The 22,683-nt window shown below is 46.5% G+C and overlaps 1 protein-coding gene across 6 annotated transcripts in view; it reads right to left on the bottom strand.

Moving 5' to 3' along the window:
• LOC102285597 (F-box only protein 17) overlaps positions 1-21,404 on the bottom strand; it is a 31,814-nt gene extending 10,410 nt beyond the window's left edge. For 3 of the 6 annotated variants that reach the window (XM_070387744.1, XM_070387748.1, XM_070387747.1), the window contains exons 1-3: positions 21,185-21,325; positions 1,579-1,689; positions 135-503 (exon numbers count right to left, since the gene is read on the bottom strand). In XM_070387744.1, the coding sequence (XP_070243845.1) occupies positions 135-486 (352 nt within the window). In that variant the 5' untranslated portion in view covers positions 487-503; positions 1,579-1,689; positions 21,185-21,325. Of the gene's footprint in view, positions 1-134; positions 504-1,578; positions 1,690-21,168 lie in introns of all 6 variants that reach the window. The other 3 variants (XM_070387749.1, XM_070387750.1, XM_070387745.1) reach the window with 3 other exon arrangements.
• Positions 21,405-22,683: the final 1,279 nt, after the last annotated feature.

Below are 22,683 nucleotides of genomic sequence, written 5' to 3'. Positions count from 1 at the left end.
CCTCCCTGGCCTCGCCCACCCAGTTTGTCAAGGACTATGTCCCCTGGCTCCTGGCCCCGCCCACCCACCCCTGGGGTCTCTTCGGTCCCACCCGTGACCCCGCCCCTCCCCTCGGCCCCACCCCCGGCACCCACGCTCTCCGCAGGAGTTGAAGATGAGGTTGCGGCCTAGGGGCGCTCTCAGGCAGTAGCGCGCCAGAGCGCATAGCGGGAACTCCTCCTCATCCTCGCTGTTGGGCGGGCAGCGCTGGGCCACTGAATAGAGGGCGCGGCCCTCCGCGCTGCGGTCGCGAGCCAGCTGCAGCAGCCAGACGGTGGGCCCGTCCACCACGTCGCGCCAGGCGCGGCACACCGGGCGGCAGCGCATCACTAACGCGCGCGGGGGCACGTGGCTCAGCACCTGCACGAGCAGCTCCGGGGGCAGCGCGTCCAAGGCTATGGGCGGGTCCGCGGGCAGCCGCCGCCGCCTCGAGGGCCGGGCGCCCATCTCCGGCCTCCAGAGTCCTGCAGATAGAGAGGGGTCGGCGGGTTAGGGCAGCCTGGCCTCCCTCCAGCTCTCCTTCCAGGACGCAAGGAGAGCTTAACCGTGACCTCACCAGGTACACGGGCGACCGGGAGGCTGCCAGCTCCAAGAAATTCAGCATCTGGTTCCTGCCACTTGGCTCCAGACGGCGACCGGTTTCTCCCCAACTTTACCCCTTGACCAACAAACCCCTAAGCCTGATCATGACCCCAGGAGGGCTGCTTCCTGCTCAGGCCGGTGGACTTGTGTCAGGCTGAGCACTTTACATATGACCACACGCTCACTGAAGACCTATGAGAAAAACCCACAGAGAGAGAAACCATTCCCCAGATGTCCCCTCTCTGGCCTTTGGAATCCATGACCTGTCCTCCTGCAAAATCCATTTCCTCAATCTCTTCGCTGAACATTCTTGTCACCTTCTTGCTGTAATCAGAACCCAGATGTCCTGTGACCCTTCCAAGTGGGTACATCTTGCTTCTTGGTACTGTTTTCAGATCATTCTCTCTCCCTCAAACGCCCCAGCTCATCAGGGTTGATCGTTTGTCAGCTTGTCAGCATAAACTGGTGACCCAGATGACGACTCATCACTTCTCCATGATTTTAGCTCTAGGCTCATTGCCACTCAGGTTGCTCTTATCAACATTCCGGGTGATTTCCGGATCCAGGTTGATGATCCTCCCGTCTACCATCCGGGCCTCTCTTGATCCCTGACCAGCTGTCCTCCTAGCCCCTTTCCTGTGGTTGCACCTACGCCTTGTCTCAATGGCCTCTTCAGAGCCTCCGTCTCAGGCTTCTCACTCTCCAGTCATCACCTCCTCTCCTTCCAGCTCTGTCCCTCCAGTGCCCCAGACCCTCCACAGTCCTGCCAACCCACTATGATCTCCCATCCTTTGTCCCTACCTCTTTTTCATTGCCCCCCATGCCATCAATTCTCAGTTCTTCTTTATCCAGCTTAAGTTCCTTGGTTAATCATTAAAAACATTTTTTTGCGTACACCCTGGCCTCCTCTGGCTTCCTCCCACACATGACCTGGTTAAATCCAAGCCCTCCACTTACCTGTGCCTGTACTCACTCGGTTTAAAGCAGCTGAAGAACAACACACAACTCCACTGGCCAGCTCCACTTCAAGTTTGTGAACTTGATGCTCAAGCGTGCCTGCAGCGCTGTCTGGCAATGAGATTACATTTCTCTTATCCAGTAGCTCTTCCTCTCTATACATAGTTATTTCACACCTTCTCCCCTACCCTCCAACACATCACACTTCCTTCCACCTTTTCACTCTTTTCTTGCTTCTTCTTCTTTATTTTTGGCCATGTGGTATGGCATGTAGGTTCTTACTTAGTTCCCCCTGAAGAGGTGGAAGCACAGAGTCCTAACCTCTGGACCACCATGAAAGCCCCTCCTTGCTTCTTATTTTGCAGGAAAAAAAAATCGATAGAAAGTGAATGTCTACAGACCCCCACTGCCCCATAGACCCTCCCTGCCCTCTGCTTTCCCGCCATAACTGTGCCTATTCCAGGCCACTGTCTCATAGTTCTCTCTGCTGCACCTTCAGCTTCCCTCTCTGAACTGGGTCATTCTCATCAGCCCACAGAGTCATCTCATATGAAAATGAATGAAAATACTCTTGATTCCAGCTCCCTTTCCAGCTATGACCCCATTTCTTTGGTCCTCTTTATAGTAAAACTTCTCCAAAAAGTTGTCACACTCACTGCCTCCACATGGCCTACTGCTATTCTTACTCAAACCTTCTCTAATCAGGCTTTGCCCTCCTTAAAATGTTAATTGCTCAGTTGTGTCCGACTCTTTGCGACCCCATGGACTGTAGCCTGCCAGGCTCCTCTGTCCATGGAATTCTCCAGGCAAGAATACGGGAGTGGGTAGCCATTCCGTTCTCCAGGGGATCTACCTGACCCAGGGATTGAATCTGGGTCTGCGGCATTGCAGACAGATCCCCTGAGCCACCAGGGAAGCCCCTCCTTCTCTACCCCGAAATGTCAGGGTCACCCACCAGTGACCTCCCTTGGTGCTGAACCAGTAGTCACTGTTCGCTCAGTCTTCACTTTGCTTGACTTGTTAACAGCACCTGACACAGGGGTCACTCTGTCTTCACTTCACTCCTCTGAGCCACCACATCCCTCTGGACCCCTTCCGGCTGCCTGGTGGCTCCCAGTCAGTCTCCTTGGCTGTTTCTTCCTCCTTCCTCTGATCTCAGGGTCAGGGATTAGTCTTTGAACCTCCTCTATTCTCCACCAGTACTCACTCCCTTGGAGATTTCATCCACTCTCATCACCTCTCACCTGGACCATTGCTGTCTCCCTGCTCCTTTCCCCAACAGCCTGTTTCCCACAAGCAGCCAGGACAGGTGTGAACACCTGAGTTTGGGTCCAGTCCCTGCCTGCTCAGAGCCCTGCTGGGCTCCACTCATCAGGGTCAGGGAAAGGTGCTCACTGTGGCCCACAAGCCCCACGTGATCAGCACTTGTCATCTCCCTGCCCTCATTTCCCTTGCTCACTCTGCCCCAGCCATACCAGCCTCCATACCTCAGAGCCTTTGCACAGGCTGTTTTCATCACCTAGATCCAGAGTACTTCTTTGTTCACCTCCACACTTCCTTCAAACCTTGGCTCAGCTTCTCCACGAGACTGTCTCTGGCCACCATATTTACAATTTCAGGGCCTCATGACCATCACCTACTTCTCCTTCCCTTTTCCCTACTTTATTCTTTTCTAACACTCCTATCACACCACACACATAAGTATAGGCGGATTCTTTACCATCTGAGCCACCAGGGAAGCCCATATATTGATATAATTTACTTAATTAAGTAAATCTTCTGTACTGTCTGTTCCCCTAGCCACACTGTAATAATCACGAGGGCAGAATTGCTGCTGATTTTGCACACTGCACACCAGTGTCCACACCAGTGTGTGACACATAATAAGTGTTCAATAAAGAGATATTAAGTGACTGAGTGAACGAACTGTCACATCAGAAACCCACTTCACAGATGAGGAAACTGAGGCATAACAAAACGAAACACCTGTATTTAAAACAAAACAAAACACCTTGGCAAAAGAGCTTAGTGATGAAATGCTGATTCCTGAGTACAGCCAGCCTGGGTTGAGTCCCAGCTAAGCCTCTTGCCTCAAGAGCAAACCTCTTCATCTTTTTGTGCCTCACTTTCTTCTTCTGAAAATGAGGGTGTTAACCATACTTCCTTCATAGGGTTGTTGTGAGAATGAAATGAATTAATATTGGTAAAGCACTCAAGAAATAACCTCCGGTATCTCGTAAATAAAAGTGATATTAATATATGACACTAAATTTAGTTGCAGTTATTATTACATACCATAAAAAGATGACGAGCAACCATTTAGCTATGATATTTCCATCTGGTGACATTTATTGGGCCCTTCCTAAACCACTGTGCTGAGCATTTAAGCTGCATCATTGCACTGAATTTCATCATTGTGTTTTAATGGCCAAAACGATCCTCGGAGGTTGCCCTGGGTTAAGAGCCTTCAATGATCTAATGCTTGTTATATCATCTAGTGCCAGTAAGTGCTCGATTCATGTCAGCCGTTACTATTTTAAAATAAATTGATTAACGTCTTGTTAAGAATTAAGCCTTTATCAGGCAAGCGGTCTGTGGACATGGCACAAAGCCTGACTCCGCTTTGCCCCCACAACAGAGAACTGAAGTTGTGGAGCCAGGCTTTAGAGACTAGAGTGTATTTTGCCCCCAGGTGGTTATTAGTTGTATTAATAATTAGCTGCAATTTACAAGTGAGTCCACCAGCTTGCCTGGCAGGGACATGAAACTCACCAGAGCCTCATTCCCTGGGTCAGCTCTCCTTAGGAATGTGCCAACTGCTGGTGAGTGCGGGATTTCTGGACCTGAGAGTGGTCCCCTCACACCACTAGGGCAGCCGGACTTCACTGGGGAGCAAGGACTTTCAAGTGATGTACTGTATGAGCCCCTGGGTATTCAAAATGCTTATCTGTGATACTCTCCTGAGGACCATGATGTGCCTTGTAGCCACCATGTCCAGCCCAGCTGAATGCCAGCTACTGGCTGGGTCAGAATGGCAGGTCACTGCCTGCTGCCAGGGTGTTTGGATGTGTGTGTGTGTCTGTGTGTGTTTAGCGGGGAGGATAATTGTATTGGTTGTCACAGTGACTGGGGGATGACACTGGTATTCAGTTTCTAGGGACCTGTGACGCACAGCAGACATCTTCTCCAAAAGCCTGTAACAACGTATCCAATCTGACTTGCTCTTTTCCACTTGATCATTCTCCATTCACACCCCTCCCCTTCACATGGGCAGGCCTTTGGGACTGCTTCACTTTTCAGAGCATCACAGAAGTGATGTCGCTAAGGGGTTTTGGAGGTTGTGTTGTCTGGGGATGCATGCCTGGGGAGCCGTGAGTCCAGTGGTGTGCTCCTAAATGTTTAACAACGGACTCTTGGACTTTCCTGGGGATCCCGTGGTTGAGACTTTGCCTTCCAATCCAGGGTGTGCAGTTTCGATCCCCGATTGGGGGATCCATGAAAGACATGGTTTTCAGAGCTTTTAGATTTAGGAATTGTAGCATTTGCTGATTTCTGTGGTGTGACTATACTGCCCATGGCTGATGGCAAGCTACCAACATGATGTCTCTGAACTTTGGAGTTGGAAAGCACTGTCCACAGTGAGCTCCCAGGATCTGGTGTGAACCAGTTCCAGCACAGCACCGCCTGAGTCACCGTGTGAGTCTGGCTGTCCTGTATATATATATATGCTTGGGGAGCCTCAGCTGTTTGAGTCTTCCCATCCTACGTGCTGGTGGCTCAGTGGTAAAGAATCCAGGTTTGATCCCTGGGTGAGGAAGTTCCCCTGGAGGAGGGCATGGCAACCCACTCCAGTTTTCTTGCCTGGAGAATCCCATGGACAGAGGAGCCTGGTGGGCTACCGGGGTCGAAAAAGAGCTGGACACGACTTAGCAACTGAACAACAACGACATCCCAGGTGCTAGACAGGGAAGCTAATGAGCCCTCGGATGACCCAGGCCCAATCACCGCCTGCTGGGACCTGCACAGCAGCCCCTGAGAATTGCTTAGCTGAGCCCAGTCAGTCCCAGAGCCATCAGAATAATAAAGGAATGGGTATTGTTTTAAGTCACCGCATTCTGAGTGGTCTCTCATGCAGCACTTACTAAATGCAACGATGGTCAGGGACTTGTATTGCAGGGGACAGGTACTACTCACAGAGGAAGGCCGAGAGAACCCCAGGCAGGATTAAAAGTTCCATTTGGAATGGATAAAGATGGGGTCCATATGTATAATAGAATACTACTCAGTCATAAAAAAGAAGGAAATAATGTCATTTGCAGCAACATAGGTAGGCCCAGAGATGATTATACTAAGTGAAGTAAGAGACAAATGCCATGTAATATCACTTACACGTGGAATCTAAACTACAACCCAAGTGAACTTCTCTATAAAACAGATACAGACTCACAGACAGAGAGAACAGACTTGCAGTTCCCAAGAGGGAGGGGAATGAGGGAAGGAGGGATTGAGAGTTTGGGATTAGCAGATGCAAACTATTGTAAGTAGAATGGATAAACAAGATCCTGGGGTTTCCCTGGTGGTCCATTGACTGTCTCTGTGCTCCTAATGCAGGGGGCCTGAGTTCGATTCCTGGTCAGGGAACTAGATCCCACATGCTGCAACTAAGACTCAGTGCAGCCAAATAAATAATACATAATTTTTAAAAAATATTTTAAAAAACCCACTAAGGTTCTAATGTGTACCACAGAAAACTATGTTCAATATCCTGGGATAAGCCATAATGGAAAGGAATATGAAAAAAGAAGGTGTATGTATGTATAACTGAACCACTTTGCTGTAGAGCAGAAATTAACCCAACATTGTAAATCAACTATATTCTCTTTTTGTTTGCTTTTTTTCCTTAAATCAACTATATTTTAATAAAATAAGTTTTTAAAAAAGTTCCATCTGGGCAAAGGTACTCATTTGAAAGTTGTTGTTTTTTTCTTCCTGTTTCTTGATCTAAAGTTGGGTTACATGTGTGTTCATTTGTGAAAATTCGTCAGGCTGTACAGTTTGTTTCTAGAAAAGGTTTACTGGAAACAATAACAATAAAAACAGAGATGGTAGTCCATGGAAAGGAACCAAAAGATATCCAAAAGGCTCTCTGCAAAGTTATTAAAAAATAGGATGAGGACGATGATGACGATTTTAAAAAGTGAAAGTGTTAGTTGCTCAGTCATGTCTGACTTTTTTCGACCCCATGAACTGTGTAGCCTGCCAGGCTCCTCTGTCCATGGAATTCTCCAGGCAAGAATACTGGACTGGGTTGCCATTCCCTTCTCTAGGGGATCTTCCCCACCCAGGGATGGAAGCTGGGTCTCCCGAATTGCAGGCAGATTCTTTACCATCTGAGCGACAAGTGAAGCTGCTTCACAAATACAGCATGCTAGTCTTCTCTGTATGGTTCCAATTTTAGTATATATGTGCTGCCCAAAGTGACCACAAAAGGATTATTTTTAAATTCAAGAACCCTTGAAACTATTAAGAGGTAGCTTCTCTCTTTCCTCGGTGGTTCCTCGAATTGTGTAGGGCCTTTTTAGAGTGACTGGAAAATTTCGCATAAAAATACCCCCATGACTCAGTGGTAAAACCATTGCCATGGTATAATAAGCATTGTTTTATGATTTTTTTTGGTGGTCCCGGGGACTACCTGGGCTCAGCCACACGGTTCTCAGGGGCTCTTGTGCTGTGGTCCTCAGGCAGAGCATGGCACTTGGTCATCTTCTGAAACTTCGTCACTCCTCCGCTGAGCGCTGGACCAGGGGACTCCGGCTGGGAATTCCCCAGGCAGTTCTCCATCTCCACGTGGTCTCTCCTGCTAGCTGCACACTTTCCCCAGAGTAGTTACTCTTGATGAAGATCCAATAATATCATTTCATTTTCACAGGTCATGATTCATTAAACCATCTTCATTTTATATAGTGTTTTTGAAAGTAATTTTATTTATTATTCTTATTTTTGGCTATGCTGGGTCTTCACTGCTCCTCGGGCTTTTCTCTAGTTGCAGAGTGGTCTAGGGCGCAAGGGTTTCAGTAGTTGCGGCTCCCAGGCTCTAGAGCACAGGCTCCATAGTTGTGACGCACGGGCTTAGTTGTCTGGAGGCATCTGGAATCTTCTCGGATCAGGAATTGAATCTGTGTCTCCTACATTGGCAGGCAGATTCTTTACCACCACGCCACCTGGGAAGCCCTATAGCATCATTTTTACTTGGTTAATTTTCTCCCTTAACTTTGTTAATTTTATCTTTATTAAATTTAGCAAGTATACTTCCATCAATTTTGAAATTACTTTTATGATTTGATCAACTAATAACATTGGGATAACTTAGGTGCAACCATTGCTTATTTATTATTTATTAATTTTGGGGGGCTGGGCCATGCAGCGTGCAAGATCTTTAGCTCCCCCACTAGGGATCAAACCCTTGCCCCCTGCAGTGAGACCGCAGGGTCTTAACTGCTGAACCACCAGGGAAGTCCCAACCTTTGTATATTTATAAATGTATGATTGTACTTGCTGTGGTATTTATACATTTTTGTACTTGAAGTGTCATGTCACTAACTTTTGTTTTATGAATTTGGAATACTGAACAAACAGTTGCTCTGAATGGCAATGTTTCAGTATCAGTCTAAAAAAATACACAGGCATTGTCCTTGTCTCCCTATCTTAGGAGTCACTGTATAATTATTTGAGCGTTTCTGTATGCCTGAATTTTTTCAGAATACAATCATGGGGGTAGAAAAGATTTGACTGTCAAAGACGCAATATTGGTAAATCCTATTAGGACCCTCTGCTGGGGGCAGGGAGCGGCTGAGGGTTTCCAGGACTCTCGGCTGCTGCTCCCAGCAGGACAGCTGGTGGTCAGGAGCTCCCACTATAGAGGCAGATAATCCAGGTTCAAATCCTGGTTCTGGGCTTCCCTGGTGGCTCAAGGGTAAAGAATCCACCTGCCAAGGCAGGAGACACGGGTTCAGTCCCTGATCAGGGAAGATCTCGGAGCAACTAAGTCCATGCTCCACAATAATGAGCCTGTGCTCTGCAACGAGAAGCCACTGCAATGAGAAGCCCGAATGTCGCAACTAGAGAGTAGCCCCTGCTCGTTGCAACTAGAGAAAAACCAGACCAGCAACAAAGACTCAGCACAGCCGGAAAAAAAAAAAAAAAATCTGGTTCTGCCTTTTCTTGGGCAGGCCATCACTTTAGCATGTTGCTGGCCTCTGAGCCTCAGTTTTCTTGTCTGTAACATGTGCCATAGGAATAACTATTCTATCTCAAGGGCTGGATGTGAGCAGTGAAGGAGAAATATCCTTAAGTCATGTCTGGGACTCAAGGAATAAGTAAGACCCAATGTCATACAAGAACTAATAGGATTTCACTCTTTGGATGAAGATCTGGTAATCTGAACCTAGTGATATGCCCTTTGTGGATCTCCCTTGGGGAGAAGGGAAATGGGAGAGGCGGGTGGGCACATGTCCAACTCATCTCCCTTTCAAAACTCTTGCCAACTACCTAGGGCACCCATGCTGAACTTGAACTCCTGAGGGAGAATGCATGAACAGGCACCAATCCGAAGCCAGGAATTACCTCCAGTAACACTTCACGGAGATACAGTGAATGCACCGGGATAAGCGAGGGAATCTCAGTGGTGGGATTTGGGGCACATTGCTGTGGTTCTTTCCTGGTAGCTCAGCTGGTAAAGAATCCGCCTGCAATGAGGGAGACCTGGGTTCGACCCCTGGTTTGGGAAGATCCCCTAAAGAAGGGAATGGCTATCCACTTCAGTATTCTGGCCTGGAGAATTCCATGGACTGTATAGTCCATGGGGTTGCAAACAGTCGGGCACGACTGAGCGACTTTCTGTGGTGTGTGCATGCATGCATATATTCCATTTATATTTGCCCAAGAGTCCTATTTCCCAGAAATTTTTAAAAATTAAAAAAAAATTCACGGATGTCTAATTTACATCCAATAAAATGCAAACATTTCAAGTGTACAGTCTGTGTTCTAACAACTGTATGTGATGGTACAACCATCCTCATAAACAAGAGGTGGCATTTCTGTTACTCTAGAATGTTTACCCTTTCCCACCTCCACCCCAACCACTAATTTGCTTTTTGTCACTACAAGTTTTCTTTTCTAGAGTTTCATATAAATGGAATCATATGGTGTGCCAGTTGCCAATTTACTGCCTCACAGCTCCAAGTTGAGAAACTGGAGTTTAGGTATTTAAATCTTCTTCCTTCGCCGGCTGCCATGTTAAAGTTTTCCAGTAGAGGGAGCCAGAGAGGTGTTGCAGGCGGAAACGGTTTTGCTTCTAGCTTCCAGTTCAGTTCAATTCAGTTCAGTTGCTCAGTCGTGTCCGACTCATTGCGACCCAATGAATCGCAGCATGCCAGGCCTCCCTGTCCATCACCAACTCCCGGAGTTCACTCAGACTCACGTCCATCGAGTCAGTGATGCCATCCAGCCATCTCATCCTCTGTCGTCCCCTTCTCCTCCTGCCCCCAATCCCTCCCAACATCAGAGTCTTTTCCAATGAGTCAACTCTTCGCATGAGGTGGCCAAAGTACTGGAGTTTCAGCTTTAGCATCAGTCCTTCCAAAGAACACCCAGGACTGATCTCCTTTAGAATGGACTGGTTGGATCTCCCTGCAGTCCAAGGGACTCTCAAGAGTCTTCTCTAACACTATAGTTCAAAAGCATCAATTCTTCGGCGCTCAGCTTTCTTCACAGTCCAACTCTCACATCCATACATGACCACTGGAAAAACCATAGCCTTGACTAGACGGACCTTTCTTGGCAAAGTAATGTCTCTGCTTTTTAATATGCTGTCTAGGTTGGTCATAACTTTCCTTCCAAGGAGTAAGCGTCTTTTAATTTCATGGCTGCAATCACCATCTGCAGTGATTTTGGAGCCTCAAAAAATAAAGTCTGACACTATTTCCACTGTTTCCCCATCTATTTCCCATGAAGTGGTGGGACCAGATGCCATGATCTTAGTTTTCTTCCTAAATGTTGAGCTTTAACCGTCTAGCTTCCAGACAGTTCCCCAAAGGCAGGCAGCTTTTCCTGCGACATTCACAAGGGTGTAGGCTTCTCCAGTGCCTGGCAGTGAGGAGCATCCCTCAGCCAGCATCTTGCCCTGGCACCCACCTCAGCTGGTTTCTTGGCTGAGTGCTTCTGGTGAGACACTTCCTTGTGAACTGTTTTCCCTAGCATCCTTAAAGGACCGACTTCTGGCAAGTTCCAGAGGGTGGATTTCCAGCAAGTTCCACAGCCGGAGCACTAAAGGGACTCCTTTGCCCCTTAGTGAGCCATGTCCAAGTGTTCTCCCAAAGCGTCAGGGTCTAGAGACTTCCCTGGTGCTCCAGTGGCTTAAGGCTCCATGTCCCAATACAGGGAGCCAGGGTTCAACCCCTGGTCAGGGAACTAGATCCTGCATGCCACAGCTAAGACCTGGCGTAGCCAAATAAATAAAAATAAATGTTAAACAAAAACAAAAACCCCCAAAGCGTGAGGGATTCTGGGACTGCCAAGGACAGTCTGGAGCTGACACCTTTCTCAAGCTCTCTATCTTAGATCTTAGTTGTAGAGGCTGCTCCCTGTATTTGCCATTTTATATTCTTTACCATTCTCTTTATTTCTCCGTAGCTACTCCTTCTAACTCTAATCCCCTGCTATGATGAATAAATCTGTATATTAAACATTCTCCCTTCAATTACTGTGTGGTTTCAGTCTCTGGATTGGACCCTGAGTGATAACCATAGGAGGCACCCCTGTATCTTCTTTCCTTTGGCAGAATAGTGTGTGATTCAGTCACATCATTGCTGTATTAATCGCCAGCTCACTCCTGTTTATCACTGAGTAGTACTCCATTGAACAGATAAACCACAATCTGTTTACTCACTCGGCATGATGGACATTTGGATTGTTTCCAGCTTGAGGCTGTTATGAATAAAGCTTCTATCAACAATCACATTCAAGTGGTTGTCTGGACATATGTTTTCATTTCCCACGAGTAAATACGTAGGAGTGGAATTCTTGGATCACATGTTCTTTACGAGAACGCACCCAAGCGTTTTTTTTCAGCATGACTGTGCACTCCCACCAACATGTATGACAGCTGCACTTCCTAGCACCTTGTATGGTCAATCTTTTCCATTTTAGGTAGAATGGCTTCCGTTTCATTCCTTGGAGAGATCTTCCTCTACCTGACATTCTCCCTTATCAATTTTAACACTTTACTCTTGAACAGTGGCTCCGGTGTTGTCTCTATTTTATTTTTTGGCCACATTGTGCTACTTACGGGATCTTAGTTCCCCAACCTGGGATTGAACCCGAGCCCTCAGCGGTGAAAGTGCCCAGTCCTAATCACTGGACTGTCAGGGAGGGAAGTCCTGCCAGTGTTGTTCCTAACCTACAACAAATGGTTGCAGAAATATCACCAAGAAACAGGATTGAGATGTCTCTGGTGGTCCGGTGGCTAAGACCCTGAGCTGCCAATGCAGGGGGCCCAGGTTCAATTCCTGGTCAGGGAACTAGAGCCCATAAGCCCCAACTAAGAGTTCACATGCTGCCGCAGCTGGGACCCAGTGAAGGCAAATAAGGGCTTTCCAGGTGGTGTTAGCGGTAAAGAGCCCACCTGCCAATGTAGAGAGGCAGGTTTGATCCCCGGGTTGGGAAGATCCCCTGGAAAAGGGCATGGCAACTCACTCCAGTATTCTTGCCTGGAGAATCCCAAGGATAAAGGAACCTGGCGGGCAGCAGTCCATAGGTTTGCCAAGAGTTGGACACAATTGAAGCGACTTAGCATGCATGCATGCAGCCAAATAAATAAAAAATAAAAAACAAATGAAATATATAAGCGACAAGGGTATACTGTACAGCACAGGGAATTATAGTCAAACAAACAAACAGAAAAACCCCCAAAAAACAAGATTGAAAATTTCTTGCTCTTTAGAATTATTTGCATGTACAAAGATTTGGCATGCCTTCTCCTTCAAGAAGGAAGACTGAGCTATAGATAATCAGGGCCTGCACTGGCCTGTAAGAGTCTTTAGGTAGATTTTTTTTTTTTTTTTTTAAGGCACCTCTTCTGGGTAGCATGACCTGGTGACTGGAGCAAGGCATGGATTTGAGTCCCCACTCATACCACCGCCCCTGGCTGGCCTCACAATTACAACAGCTGGTCCTGTGCTGCGTGCGTGCTAAGTCACGTCCAAAACACTTTGTGACCCTGTGGACTGTAAGCTGCCAGGTTCCTCCATCCATGGGATTCTCCAGGCAAGGATACAGTGTGGGCTGCCATGCTCTCCTCCAGGGGATCTTCCCGACCCAGGTATGGAACCCAGGTCTCTTATGTCTCCTGCATTGGCAGGCAGGTTCTTTACCACTAACACCACCTGGGGTTCTGTCTCTAAGTGAGGCGGACTGGGTGCAAGCCAACAGGGAGTGGTGGCGCCTCTGTCAGTCTGGAGAGAAGAGCCCAGCGTGGAGGCACTCACTCTGGCTGACTTACTGCCCAGTAGGAAGGTGGGCCTAGTTTGGCCACATCTTCCAGTTTGTCAAGAGACTGGAAATCCCTGTGTTTATGTGAAATCACCTGATTTTTAAATGTTAGCAGTGCATTTAAAGGAAAAAAAATTATTATAGCACAGTGTAGGCCAGAAGAGACAGATCTTCAAACCCAGGAACGGACTGGGGATGATCGTTTGTGGCTTCTGTATTATTCCCATTGATTGTCACAACATGAGGAAACTGAGGCCCAAAGACGTGAAATGATGTACAAGCAGTCAGAAGTGGAGTGGCATGGACTTCCCTGGTGGCCCAGAAGTTAAGAATCCACCTTGCAATGCAGGGTACATGAGTTCAATCCCTAGTCGGGGAACTAAGATCTCACATGCCTGAGAGCAACTAAGCCTGTGGGCCACAACTAGACATCCCACATGTTGCAACTAAGACCTGATGCGGCTAAATAAACAAATATTAAAAAAAAAAAGATTTCTTGGATATAATACCAAAAGTATGATTTATAAAAGAAAAATGGGTTAATTAAACATTATCAAAATTTTAAACCTTTGTACTTCAAAAGACATTATTAAGAAAATGAAAGACAAGCTATAGATTGGCAGAAAATATTTGTATATCACACACTTGATAAAAGACTTAAATCTAGAATATATAAAGAACACTTAAAATTCAATAATATGACATATCAATTTAAAAATTGACAAAAGATTTGAATAGACATTTCACCAAAGAAGAAATACAAAGGACTAATAAGCAAATGCGGGCTTCCCAGCTGGCACTAGTTGTAAAGAACCCACCTGCTAATGCAAGAGACACGGGTTTGATCCCTGGGTCGGGAAAATCCCCTGGAGGAGGCCATGGCAACCCACTCTAGTACTCTTGTCTGGAGAATCTCGTGGACAGAGGAGCCTGGCTGGCTACAGTCCATAGGATCACAAAGAATCAGCATAACTGAAGCGACTTAGCACAGCAATAAGCATGTGAAAAGATGCTCAACATCATTAGTCATGAAGGAAATGCAAATTAAAATCACAGTGAGATGCCACGTCATGCTCTCTAGAATAGCTGCTGTCCAAAAGATTGGTGAGGACAGGGAGAACCCGGGACCCTTATACACCACTGATGGGAATGTAAAATGGTAAAGCCTCTTTGGAAAACAGTTTCTATAAAAGTTGAACATTAAAAAAAAAGAAGTGAAATATAAATTTACCATGAAATCCAACAATTCTTTAAAAATATATATATATATATGTATTTATTTATTTTGGCTTCAAGGAATATGGGATCCTAGTTCCTCAACCAGGGATCAAACTTGTGCCCCCTGCATTGGAAGCCGGGAGTCTTAACCACTGGAAGTTTGAAACACAGCAATTCTACCACTAGGCTATCTACCCAAGAGAAATGAAAAGGTATGTCACACAAAGACTGACTTGACTGCCAAAGTGCACAGCAGCATTACATATTGGAAAACAACCCAGGTGTCTATCAACTGGTGAATGGTAAGCAATATGTGATCTATCCATATAGTGGAATACTGTTCAACACTGAAAGGAAAGAGGACTCCCCTGGTGGTGCAGTGTTTTAAGAATCTGCCTACAAAAAAAAAGAACCTGCCTGCAGGGGACACGGGTTTGATCCCTAGTCGGGGAAGATTCCACAAGCCGTGGGTCAACTGCTGAAACCTCCTGCTGCAACCGCTGAACCCCAGCACCCTAGAGCTGCTGCTTAATGGCAACTAGAGAAAGACCACACACAGCAAGGAAGACCCAGTGCAGCCAAAAGTCAAAACAAAACAAAACAATAAAAGGAATGGAGTAATGGTACAGGATACAGGGAGAATGAACCCTAAGACAGCACGCTAAGTCAAAGTGCTGGATACAAAAGGCTACATATTGTGTGAAATGTCCAGAAAAGACCGATCTAAATATAGGGAAAGATGAGGAGTTGCTGTGACTGGGCGTGGGAACAAGGAGTGACCACAACTAGGCACAATGGCTATTTTGGAGGTGATAGAAATGCTCTAAAACTGTAGTGTTGGCTGCCAAACTCGGAAAACTCACTAAATCACTGAATCGTACACTCAACAGGGCTGAATTTTATGGTATGTAAATTACTTCAATAAAGCTGTCACACACACACACACACAAAACCCAAATCCTGCACACTTTACAGTTACAGCATGTAAGACTTAAATAGGGTAATAGAACAGACTATAGATATAATCAGCCTTGATGGTGTGAAAGCAAATGCATTACCGACAAGATGGGAAAAGAAAGGTGGGGGAGGGGAAGCCAAGACACTCCTCTCTCTCACTCAGTATCATGGGAATCAAAAGTTGCCAGGATAAAAAAAATACAAGTGAAGCATAAAATGTAAAGTCTCAAAGGTAAATAACAAATGATCTTAAAAAAAGTACAAGTGTTAAAAATTAGTGGAGTGAACACACATTGAGCTAAATACCATCTTTCATAGCTGACAGTAATAGATGATTTTGAATTCCTCTATTTCTCTGTCATTTTCACCATCATCACCTTCTCAGTTATCCAACTGCCTTCTGAACCACAGCATGGGTGAGATGAGAGGCAAAGTTACTTTGCATTTTGGTATATTCTAGTTTAAATGTCATGGATATCATGTGTATTAAAGAATACACTTTTATAAAAAAAAAAAAAACAACCAACCAACCAATAATACAACGTTACCATAATTTACAATCAGTGAGAACTCCCATACACACCTGATGAGAGTAAAAATTGGTGCAACCACTTTGGAAACTAGTTGGGGATTTTTTTTTTTAAACTGAAGTTAGAAAAGTGCCTTTCCAACAAGCTGGCAATTTGACCCTAAAGCCAGGAAACATATACTAGAATATTCACGACAGCATTGACCCTCATAGCTCCAACCTGGAAATGATCCAGGTACCCACATAGGGTGTATAAATGAATGAAGGCAGTCATAGAATGGAAGACTAAGTAGCAGTAACAATAAGTAGACACAACAGCACAAATGGACCTCAAAAGCATAATTTGGGGTGAAATTTACCAGAGACACAAGTCATCCAGAGTGTGAGTCCCAGGACAAGCAGACAGTCAGGGTGGCCTGGGGCAGGCCTGATTTACACCTAGTGTCCCAGGGTAATTAGGGTAAATATCAGTGACCCCTATCGCTTCCAAAATTACCTGGTTTGAAAACTGGATGATAAATTATATTCTCACACCAGTGATTTTTAGAAAGTTTACAAACAGGCTAAACTAATAAATGCTATTTACGAATGTACATACAGGTACTGAAATCATATATATATATATCAATTCAGTCGCTCAATTGTGTCTGACTCTTTGTGACCCCAAGGACTGCAGCACACCAGGCTTCCCTGTCCATTACCATCACTGGCGCTTGCCCAAAATAATGTCCATTGCATCGGTGATGCCATCCAATCATCTCATCCTCTGTCGTCCCCTTCTCCTCCCGCCTGTATATTCATATATATATAAAACAAGCAGAAACTTCCCTGGTGATCTAGTGGCTAAGACTCCATGCTCCTAATGCAGGGGAAAGTGTTAGTCGCTCAGTTGTGTCTGACTCTCTGCGACCCCCATGGACCATAGCCTGCCAGGTTCCCCGTCCATGGGATTCTCCAGACAAGAATACTGGAATGGGTAGCCATTCCCTTCTCCAGGGGATCTTCCTGACCCAGAGATGGAACCCAGATCTCCTGCATAGCACGCATATTCTTTACCATCTGAGCCACCAAGGGGGCTTGGGTTCAGCTCCTGCTTGGGGAACTAGATCCCACATGCCACAACAAAGACTGAAGATCCTGTGTGCCACAACTAAGACCCAGTGCAGCCAAATAAACAAATACTAAATATTAAAAACACACACACACAACAACACAAAACAAAACCAAGCCGGGAAACGAGCATTATAAAAGTCAGGATGCTGGTTCCCTCTGTGGGGAAGGAGAAGGCTACTAACCAGAGAAACATCTAGGGGGCTGGCAATGTTCTCCTTATTGGCCTGGGTGCTGCTTATATACTTTGTTATATATTTCATGTAGTTTTCTGTATGAGTGTTATATTTTACAATTTAAAAAATTATTAATGCTATCAATGATTATTTAAGTCAAAGAAGGGAACAGTCGAATTGCATCTTAGTACAGATTAACAGTTCACATTTGTCGATGCTTTCGTGGTGTGAGGCACCCTGGGAAATTCTTTACGTGCATCATCTCATTCCCTGGAGGCAGCACTGACATTTCTGGGGCATCACAGGGCCAGCCAGGGACACTGGTTCTGGGAACTGCTGGTGACAGCCTGCAGAGGAGATGGCACTGTGGAGAGGTGAAACTTTGTCAGCTGCATATTCAGCCAGCCCCAGGTTAGCCTCAGCCCAAACTCAAACTTTTTCGTGAACTTCGGCAAATGGGTTTCCCTCTCTCAGCGTAGATTTCTCCTCTGGAAAATGGGATGTGAATGTCCACATGTCCTCTCCAGGCTTCACTGGTGGCTCAGTCAGTAAAGAATCTGCCTGCAATGCAGGAGACCTGGGTGTGATCCCTAGGTTGGGAAGATCCCTTGGAGGAGGAAATGCCAAGTCACTCCTGTATTCTTGCCTGGGAAATCCCATGGACAGAGGAGCCTGGTGGGTTACAGTCCATGGGGTCGCAAAGTTGGACACGACTGAGTGACTAAACCACCACCACACTCCACAATCCCTAAATCCAAAAGCTCTGAAAACCAAGGCTTTCATAGACCCACTTGGTGGCAGAACTGCCTGGAACTGATGGAAGGTTTTATTTATGATATGAACATGCATTTCACTGAAGAAGTATCTGTGTGTTTGATCACTCCCCAGTCCTGCTAGGGATTTTTTTGGAAAAAATTTTAAGTAATTATTTATTTTTGGCTGCCCTATGGCTTTGTTGCTGCACGCAGGATTCTCTGTTTTCGGAGAACAGGGGCTGCTCTCTGGTTTCCGTGGGCGGGCTTTTTATTGTGGGAGTTTCTCTTGTCCTGGAAGAGCCCCACGCCTTGTCTTGTCTAGGCGTGGGGCTCCAGTAGTTGTGGCTTGTGGGCTCTAGAGTGTGGGATCAGTAGCTGTGATGCACAGGCTTCGTTGCCTCTTCGCATGTGGAATCCTCCCGGACCAGGATCTAACCTGTGTCTCTTGCATTAGCAAGCAGATTCCCAACCATTGGACCATCAGGGAAGTCTACCCCGATAAGAATCATATGTAATACACAGGATGGTTCTTTGTGACTTGCCTTATATTCAGTTCCTGCACTGAATAGCAAAAGTTTTGGCTAACACGCAGTGGACTTGTAGTAACTCTCACTTCCCACGGTGATGGGGAAATTCAACAAGATCAAGGCTGGTCTTCAACAAGTGTTAGCTGCCATTGTGACTGCTGTGACAATGATTAGCAGTCAAGGCCAGCTATGGGACTGGAGTCTGGGGCTGCACCTCCTTATGTCAGAATCATGCAGTCACTGAAACCACGCCTGAAGGAATGTAGGTTCAGGGGATTCGTGCCTAGGAAGGAACGAAATACAGCGGGACAGAAAACTGCACCAATGGCAAGATCAGAGCCACCTGGTGAATTTTAAAAAAGGCAAAAGATGGACAGTCCTAGTGGTTCAGCGGTTAAGAATCTGCCTTCCAGTGCAGGGGACGCAGGTTCATTCCTGGTCGGAAAACTAAGATCCCGTATGCTTCAGGGGCAGCTAAGCCTGTGCGCTACAATTATTGAGCCCCAAGAGCAGTTATGATGTTATGGATAATTATTCACAGGTGAGCTGACCATGGTTGTTAAGAAAAACCCTTCACAAAATACTAACAGCTACTGTTAACTGAACACTAAATCCTCCAGGCACGTACGTGGAAAGTGCTTTCCAAGATCTCACAGAAGTCTCACCAACAACCCCTTGAGGCCGGTGCTATTTTCAGCTGGGGAAACTGAGGCTTGGAGGAGGGAAGCAATCAACCCAGGGTCACCCAACAAGCAAGGGGCAGATTGGGGTGGAGGACTCCAGGGTCGTGCAGCTGTGCATGCATTCATCTCTGAGTTTCTAAACTTTTATCTTACTTTATTTTTTATATGTGTTTATTTTTCTGTCTCAATGCATTTTATTTATTTATTTTTATTGGAGTATAGATGCTTTACAATGTTGTGTTAGTTTCTGCTGGTAAATCGTCTTTATCTTCCCCAGATTTCACTATAAAAATGTCACCATACAGAAAAGCTGAAAATATAGTTAAAATGGATATCTGTTTCATATTTTGCCATATTTGCTTTCTCTCTCTCTTTTGATGAACTATTAAATACCTGAATATGCATCTCCTAAGAAAGAATAAGAACCCTTTATAGGTCTATTATCTCTCAACCCACTAAGAGAAATTCAATCTACTATCTAATGCTTCGTCTATGAACACTTTTTCTCATTGTTCCAAGGTCTTCTGGAATTGTATCTTCCAAACAAAGATGGGACTCACACACTGCTGGGGGTGCTCATTTCTCTCTAATCTCTTTTAATCTAAAAGACTGCCCCTGGGAAGTACGTAGAAGTCCAGGGGTTAGGAGTCCAAAATCTCATTGCCAAGGGCCGGGTGTTTTGGATACCTGGTCTAGGAGCTAGTATCACCAAAACAAAACAAAAACAAAAAACACTGCCCCGGCCTTTTCCATTTTTGTTAAACGGATTATATTACTTTTATCATAGGGAAAAAATACGGCAGTCTTGTTTATATTTGATTTGTGAACTGTATGTATATCTTGATTGGATTGAAAAATTAGAATTTAAATAAATATGAAAACTTTATTAAAAGGAGAATCAACAGATTCTGTATATGTATTGGAGAAGGAAATGGCAACCCAGTCCAGTATTCTTGCCTGGAGAATCCCATGGATGGAGGAGCCTGGTGGGCTACAGTCCACGGGGTCACAAAGAGTTGGACACAACTGAGCTACTTCACATAGAATATACAAATATATATAGATATGCTTAAAGAAAAAGAAAAGTTTACAAAAAATTATTTCTTTAGAGAAGCCAAAAGGAATGTTGTGATTATACAGGGAGGAGAGAAACCCTGGAGATGATAAGCTTCTGTCCCCATCTATTTTTAGCAAAAGATTACAGACATTGTGTAAAAGTTGATAAACTAACAAATAACAATGGAATAATTTGCTTTAAAGATTTGGAAGGAACTACCAGAGGAATAAAGAGCAAAAAAAGGTTTAAAACGACACACCACGGATCACAAGTTACTTCTGCCATCTCTGAAAAGTAATTTAATTACAAAATTTAAAAACTGGCTGCAGAGGAGACTGCGCTTGTTTAAAGGATTGATATTGCATGCAAACCTTTGTCGTTTGTACTTGTGTTACTGGGACACTAAAAAAAATGTTATTGTCTATTTTAAAAGTAGATTGGTAATACTATAGTCTTTCAAAATAGCGGTAAACAGCTGCCGTCTAAAGTTGAAAGATCAAGACATGGAACATTAACAAATATGACCGGTCACTGCAAAAGTTAACTCAGAACAAAGTTTAAATTGGGTAGAGCGGCAGCAGCTAAAAACAAACTGTGCCCAAGTTGCTAAAGCAAGAAACGGTGCTCTAAGATCTTCCGATTCGTAGATTTTCCTGCCAGCCAGAGGACACAAAAAACAGAATTGGTAAAAAGTGGTCAGGCCTTTCACCAGCTGCTGTTGAACACGTGTTGGTCGAGTACGTGGGGGGTGGGGGTGGTGTTTAATAGTGGCCTCCTCAGACCAGCAGGCGGGCGGAGAGGCGAGGGCTTTAGAGGACCGGTTTTATAGCCAAGCCCTTTTCCTATAGTCTGGGGCTTTCAAACGTGCGTTCGTGTAACTCTGGACTTAAAGGGGCAGAAGCGGGGGAAGGCGTGATGGGGCGCAGGACTCCAGGGACACGCCACTCCGGGCAGGGCCTGGGACGGAAATCCTCCCCGGGGCGCCCTAGCTGCGAGTGTGGACGGACACCGGTCCCGACCTCGGTCCCTACCTGTCCCGGCGCTCACCTGGCGGCCTGCTCGGAGGTGGCGGCGGACTAGGATCCCCTTCCCCACCCTGCTCTGAGAGGCAGTCCGGGGGGGTGCTCCTCGGGATCGGCCCCGCCCAGGGAGTCCTCTAGGAGGGTTGGGGGAGGGGGTGGCGGCGGCTGAAGTCTGGACCCGGGGGCTGGAGACTGTGAAGTCCAGCGGGCAGGCGGGCGGCTGCGCGGAGCCGGAGCGGGGGAGGGGCGGGGTCTGGGAGGTTGCAGGCGGAGGGGGAGGGCTCAGCTGCCGCGAGGCTGGCGGGGAGGAGACCCAATCCCTGCGCTCCCGGATTTGGGGGCCTGCTCATCGCTCCTTTGGAAAGTCTATACTTTCTCCACGTGGTTACCTGCTGCCCAGGCGCCTCGCGATCTAAGACTGGGGTGGGTCGGTGGAGGCGGGGTGGCGTGGTGGGGGGAGGACCTTCACCGCAGGCATCTCCAATGGGAGAGTTCTGCCTCCCCCCGCGGAGCCTCCTGCGATGGGAGTTGTCCCGTCTGCCCCCACTCCCCAAATTCCCCTCTTTCCTTCTTATTCCAGCTGATCTTGAATGGCTTGAAGCAGGCTCCGGCTAGAGATTGAGGTCTAGCGGTGGCAGTGAAAGCGCTGAATCCTAACACTAGACCACCAGGGAAAGTGACAAGGCCTTGGCCCATCAACTGTATAGAAATGAGTTTCCACATAGAGACGGAAAGTATTTTTTGGAAGAAAAGGGATAGACACAGGGGAGGGCCAGATGGGGGCATTTCTTCCGGGTTTCCTTTGGCCAATCATCTTGCTTTGCCTGGTTCTGAGTCTGTATTTGGTTTATTTCAGGGTCCTCCCGTCTGTAGGGGCTTGCCTGGTGGCTCAGACGGTAAAGAATCTGCCTGCAATGCCAGAGACCTGGGTTCGATCCCTGACTGGGGAAGATCCCCTGGAGAAGAATATGGCAACCCACTGCAGTATTCTTGCCTGGAAAAGTCCATGGACAGAGGAGCCTGGCAGCCTACAGTCCATGGGACCACAAAGAGTCAGACAGGATTGAGCAACTAACACTCCCATCTGTGCCTCAGTTTCTCTTAGCCAAAAGGCCTATGGTAGGTTGACATCACTTACCATGAGGTGACACCCCCTGCCTTTTGACCTCCAAGGAGCCTTTCTGCGCATGTGTAGTTGAGAATGTCTCCTTGACTTCAAGAATGAGGAACATGGGGTCTTTTATTTCTTATCTGGGCAGGGCCCAGCGCTTCTCTGGCTTCTCATCTTCAAGGACCTGCCCACAGGGGACAAACTCTGGCTGTTCAGACTGGGTCCATCTATCTCCTGCCTCACAGCCACCTGCCTCCAGCTGCCTCCAGCATTCACATCTCTTTCACCATCTGTTTACTCCTAGTAAATGGCTGAGCTGTGACTCCAACCCTGGGCCTGGTGAAAAACACTTGGACTGAAGCTTCTGTCTGCAGGAATTCTCTGGAATTTATGTTGTGTCCCCAGGGTAGTGT

Source organism: Bos mutus, chromosome 18 (assembly GCF_027580195.1).
Source record: "Bos mutus isolate GX-2022 chromosome 18, NWIPB_WYAK_1.1, whole genome shotgun sequence".
Classification (NCBI taxonomy): domain Eukaryota; kingdom Metazoa; phylum Chordata; class Mammalia; order Artiodactyla; family Bovidae; genus Bos; species Bos mutus.
This window is presented reverse-complemented; position numbering and strand designations above follow the sequence as displayed.